The sequence below is a fragment of the Lepidochelys kempii genome, chromosome 6 (genome assembly GCF_965140265.1).
Source record: "Lepidochelys kempii isolate rLepKem1 chromosome 6, rLepKem1.hap2, whole genome shotgun sequence".
NCBI lineage: Eukaryota > Metazoa > Chordata > Testudines > Cheloniidae > Lepidochelys > Lepidochelys kempii.
In genome coordinates, this window is record NC_133261.1 from 116,677,478 (window position 1) to 116,683,477 (window position 6,000).

At 38.7% G+C, this 6,000-nt stretch overlaps 1 protein-coding gene across 1 annotated transcript in view; it reads right to left on the reverse strand.

Annotated features, from left to right (window-relative positions):
• Positions 1-4,028, reverse strand: part of AHNAK2 (AHNAK nucleoprotein 2) — a 36,996-nt gene extending 32,968 nt beyond the window's left edge. The window contains exons 1-4 of the mRNA XM_073350356.1: positions 3,978-4,028; positions 2,605-2,746; positions 1,823-2,004; positions 819-905 (exon numbers count right to left, since the gene is read on the reverse strand). Of these exons, the coding sequence (XP_073206457.1) occupies positions 819-905; positions 1,823-2,004; positions 2,605-2,746; positions 3,978-3,992 (426 nt within the window). The 5' untranslated portion in view covers positions 3,993-4,028. The remainder of the gene's footprint in view (positions 1-818; positions 906-1,822; positions 2,005-2,604; positions 2,747-3,977) is intronic.
• Between the last annotated feature and the right edge of the window lie 1,972 nt (positions 4,029-6,000).

Consider the following 6,000-nt stretch of genomic DNA (forward strand, 5'->3'; position numbering starts at 1 on the left):
GTTGTTTTTATTTCTAGACCTTTTATTTGAATAGAACTGTGTTCTAGGTGATCCCTCATTTCTTTATTTGTTATTCCTTCTCCAGGACGTTGTAGAAGAATTTTGGTGGGTTTTTGTTCTGATGAACCTTTTGGTTTCTTTTTTCTGGTCCTTGGTAATGCTTGCGGTATTTGTTTGCTTTGTGTGTCTTTGAGACCAGGTGTTTGTATTTCTGATGTAGGTTTTGATATTTGTGTTGTTATTGGTGGTATTTGTGGTGTTGTAGTAGTAGGTTTAGATATTGCTATCTGGTCCTTTTGTTTTTTAATGTTAATTTCAACTTCAGGGCACTTCTTTGTATAGATTGGTAAGCCATTTTCCATGTCTTTTAAGTCTTTTTTGACATTTTCTTGTATTTCACCTGCTTTTGTTTCATGTGCAGAAGACATAGTATATTGTACAGTTAGTATTTCTGGAGATTCCATGCTGATATCTTCTTTTCGTATTTTATCCTTTTTTGTTGGTGTCACGGTTTTTATTTCTAATCTCTGCTTCTCTTCTGTTTCTGCTTTTGTTCTATGCATTTTGAATCCAATATTAGGGAACTTCAGTTTCTTTTGGCTTCCTTTTTTCTCTTTAGCACAGAATTCTTCTTCTTGTAATTGTGACTCAGTGTCAGTGCTTGTTGGGGAAATATCTTGTATAGCATGCTCATATGCATCTGATGTACTATGAGATCTTCTGTGCCCCAAAATCTTTTTATTTTTCATTGACTGGAATTTGGGCCATGACAATCTCTCTTTTCTGGGTTGTTTTGTTCTTCCCAACCTTTTTTTTACAATTTCCTTTTCCTTGTCTTCTTCTGAAGTAATCTTTTCTGAAATCTCCAGTGTTGTTCCAGGAATTTTTTCATTAAGCTCTTTTTCCTGAAGAAGAGGTTGTTTTTTGTAAATATGAATATAAAATGTGTATAATGTTCATCTTGTTTTGGGTGCAATACAATCAAAAGTTACATGAAATGAAATTATTATATTAAGTTAATAGATGTATATAGCTACCGAAGTCTAGATTCTATAGAAAACATCCTGTCTTGTAGTCAACAGCAACTCCTAAATATATTTTATTCTGAGATTATTCAATTTGCAAAGTGAGAAATAAGATACATTTTAATCAGATGGAAACCCATGATTAGATTCTGTTGTGACAGATGTCAGTGACTAAACCAGTATTGACTATAGGTGCTCAAAAGAAAAGCCATTTTTGTTGACATTTTATATGTTGAAATATTCCAACCATGGCTAATACTGACTTCATTTGGAGCAGTCTCAGATCCCTAGGATACCTAGTTGAACTCTAAAACATTGTGACTAAAAATATCTTCTAAAAATTTGTCCTTACTGTTTGATGATTTTATATTTTCTCTATCACTAGTTTATAGTCGAAGAACCAAATCCCTTTCTCACTCTGGACCTGTTCCTGTTTCCATTCACTGAAATGGAAGCTGGGTCAGACTCTGAGTCCTCCCTTCAACAAAACTAAACTACCATCATATTCAATGTAAGTTTAGCTTGATTAAGGACTTAAGTGAAATACTCCCTTGTAGACAGGGCTTAATTTGGACTGAAGAGGTGCATAGTTTTTGTGCTGGTTTTCTGCATAGGAGCGGATTTCACCCTGAGTGTGCACTGCAGGTTTTGTCCAACAGTATCATAAAGGTAGTAAAGTGAAGCATGTGTGTGTTTGCGGGACAAGGGCCTGTATTTTCCCATCTCCAATGGTACTATATAATGGACCTTTGTAGTATTTTCCTATTCTTTCTAACATGATACAGAAATAATTTTACCTGAGTTATTTTTTCCTTCTTGGGTTGTACTGTAGAATGTATTTTTTCTTGCTCTTCTTTCCCACCAAGTTTTCTTTTGAGGCTGAATTGTACTTTGTATGGCTCGGAATATTGTAGAATCTTGAGTGCATCTTCATATTTGATATTATCAAAAAATATTGTGGTACTTAATAGCTGATCACCTGCAAATGGTACCAGACATTTTATTTTAAGATATCAGTTTGCTATATCATGCAGTTTTTCAGATCACATTTTTCTTGATGATCATATAAACATGAAGGGTCATAAACATATGATGATTATATAAAGCATATCATGATTTGTTTTAATATGTATGCTTTGGAGTTTTATTTGTTTAAATAGTATTATTTATTGTATTATTGTGTATTCATGCACATAATAGTTCATAAAAGGCTTACTGCATATTGGGCCACAGTCTTCATAGATGTAAGTTACTTTTATCTTTGAAATTTAATGAATTAATTGTGTGTATGTATATATATATGTATATAAATTACTGACTAGTTCTAGTGAAGAGTAGTGTATTCCATGATTTGTAGGAAATCCATATTTCATTATTATTTCAGGTACTGAGCCTGCAAACTGCTCCTGGGAGTAAAGTTAAACATGTGTATAGGTGTTTGCAGGACGGGGACCTATTTTTACTAGTAACTGAAAATATGATTGTGTGTGTGTACTTATACACAAACTTTGTGATTTTTATTTTTTATCAAATTTCTAGATAATAGTGTTTTTAAAAAATCCAGAATATCAGACTGTACCTTCTCTCAAACTGAATATTTTCGAAGCAGGGGATTCCTTGAGCACTTGTTTTACAAATATTCCTTCACTTCCTCCACCAGTCACACTAAAACCGCTAGCACCAGATTCCACTTCTGTTTTCAGGGTCACCTCCATAGACGCCTAGATGCCCAGAAAGATGTCATGTTAAAATTCATTGTTAATTCACACCGACCACTTGAAACTATACTGAAATCTTCCTCACACAAAAAATGAGCACCTTCGGACATACTTACCATATCTCCCTCAAGAAAGTTTGCTTAAAAATGGAAACTTATATATACAATATGGGCAAAGTGCTGAACACCTTGACTCCATTCCAGTGGGACTGTGCAAATATTTAAAGTTAAGCAGATGCTTAAGTGTTGTGTTGGATAGGGGCGAGATTGCTCAGCTTCAGTCCTGCTCGGGCAGCAGAAAGACAGAGCTTCAGGGAGGAAGGGCTGGGTCCTCTCTTTAAAGTTCATTTCATTTGCCCCAGTCCCAAGCTGTACAGGCGCCAACTTTCCAATGTGCCCGGGGGGTGCTGGACCCCTGGCTCTGCCTGGGCCCCGCCCCCTGTCCCCACTCATCCCTTCCCCCAAGGCCCCACCTCTTTCTGCCCTCACTCCACCCCCACTCCATTTGGTTCAAGTTGTGTGCATATTAGTCTCATAAAGGAATAATGGACTTAATATAACTTGTATTGTCCAGGAGCGTGCTGGGCAGTACAGAACATATATTTCTGGGGAAAATCTAAGATGGGGGTGGGCGTGTTGGGGTTACTCTGCAGTATAGTCAAAGCTGGTGCGAACCAGAGTGTCACCCACATGTAGCCAGCAGGCTACAGTTACATACACTCAGGGTGTGGCTTGCATGCTGGAAGACTGTGAGCAACCAGGTGGGAGCTACTTTAGCAAGGCATTATAAGGCTCCCAAGGTTGCAGGGCAGGGATGACACAGCTGCTCATCAGTCTGGATTGTACCCTGGTGTGTCACACACACCTGTGAAGCTTTTATACTGTAGAAAACAAAGAGCCTAACTGTAAAAAATTGCTCTGGGGTTTTTACAGAGGTGTGGTATGTAAGATCATACTCTCTCTTTACCCCACCCCATTAAGGCAGGAGCTTTACATTATAACGAAGTTCTTTCCATTGGGAAGGGGAAAATAACAGCGGTGCATACATTCCCATGATGCAGTAATTTCTTGTGACTTACACAGTATACAATATACAAAAGTATACAATAGGAATCTTATTTATTAAGCAGGTTGCCCAAACTCATCTGAATCCATTGCTCTTTCTCCTCTATTTACTCCTGCCATATTTGCACTTTCTAATGAAATTTGCTTTCTGTGTAACCTTTTAAACTCACCTGTGAATGACTCATTTTTTGTTTTTCTGTAGAATATTTTTTGTTCTCTGTCTCTTCTTGTAGCTGGAAAAGCAATTGTAATTATTTAGCGTTCGGCTAAGATAGTATTGTAAAGTTCACACAGAGATTATATGGCCTCTGCCTTGCTCAAAACAGGGCTCTTAGCCTATATTTTGGTGAGAGCTAAAATTCATAATTCACACTGAAGTCTATTACTGTTTTAAAAACCAGAAGCGGATGTCTCCATTGGAGTCTATAATGTTAATTTTCAGTTCAGTGTGTGTGGCTTTAACCACATGATAGGAGCTGTGCAGTATGTTCGGTTTGCTGGCAATTAAAAAAAATAGTTTCAGTTCAAACTGAAAACAAATTTTTTTGAATTTTTGGTGACTTAAAAAGCAAAAAAAAAAAAATCATCCTTTCAGCTCAGTCAAAACACGCCATGCTTCATTTTGTTTTTGAGAATTTTTAACATTTTTAAATATTGTAAATAAAATTAAAAGGCGTTTCAAAATGAGAAATCCTTTTACAGAATATTTTTACAACCAAGCCATTTAGATGAAACCGACAAGAATTCCCATATATTTTGATTTCACATTTTTTTGCCGGAACAAACTGTATGTCAGTCACACTGTGGATCTATCATACTTGTCTAAACATGCATGTCTGAGGTAAAAAAAAAAAAAGGGGGGGGGGGATATCTGAACTATTTTATCTGGGACAGCTACCTCAAAAAAGGGACAATCCCGGGAAACCCTGGGCATTGTGTATAACCCCACAATGTGCAAGGAGGATGAAATGAGAGCTTGTGGGCTCAATCAGCTTTGCCCCACTACACCTGCAGTAGCTGTCAAACTTAGAGGGAGGAGCTAAAAGCTCAGTGGGGTACCGACCAGGAAGGAGAGCAGATGTCTGGCTCTGATTCAGGGGCAGAAGACTGTCTGCATCCAGGTAGTTGTGTTGGCCTGCTGCTAGATAGAGCCTCCCTGAAGGAAGGCAGGATAGCTTGCAACTGGGAGTACAAGGCAGTTGTGAAGGCAAGATGGAGGAAGTGAGTTTCCCAGGCTTCTGCATGCTGGTGGAGGGACAAGAAAACTCCCACAGGGTCAGGAACTGCCCTGCTAGGGGAGTAGAGAAACTCTCCTGCAGCAAAGCCACATGAGTGGCAGAAAGTGCTAAAGCTCTGCAGTGAGCTTGTGAAAGGGGTCTAGAGACAGAGAGAGAGAGAGGCTGACAGACAATGAGCCTTGGACAAGGCTGTGGGAAAGGCTCAAGACAGGTGGAGGAAGGATGTGGTCCAAGGAGGCAGCAGGGGGTCTATGAAGACACACCTTGGCTGCTTATTAAAGGGTTCCTGGACTGGAACCCAGAGGTGAGGGAAGGTTGAGGAAGGTGTGTGGAAAGCCCCCTTACCCCAGGGTTCAGGCTAATGAATCTGGAGCTGGGTTGAAAACCCAACATGAGGTTAGTGAACTGTTGTTTGCTGGACTCTTGGGTTATCCCAAAGAGGGTCGGACTATCTATGCTCCAGCCAGAGGGCTGAGTCACAAGAAGAGGTGGCGCACCTAAATAGCCATTTGTCAGAGACAAGAGAGGGAGGATCCTGTGGCATTCCATGTGGCCACGAGAGATTGCTTCAGTGGTGAGTCACACTCGTACAGTATCACACTAATTAAATCTTTACCCTTTAATTAACCAAGAAATACAGATAATTCCAAAGACTATATTATATAAACTTGATCTTAGGCTTTTTTTTTTACAGGTTATATCTTCCAGAAAGTTGTTTCCTGATACTCTCCACCCCCCCTCCAATCAGGAAAGAATTAGGAAAAAATCCTTTAATGCTTTACATTTTCATATAGAAAACCAAATATTTTCTTAATGTAATGTATATATTACTGATCATGCTTTTTCTTCACAATGAAATGTCAGCTGAATCCTGAAACTCTCCTGCCCATAAATACAAGTAATACGCACTATTTGGTAAACTAAAAGGGCTAGGAAAGGATTGACAAGGTGAGGG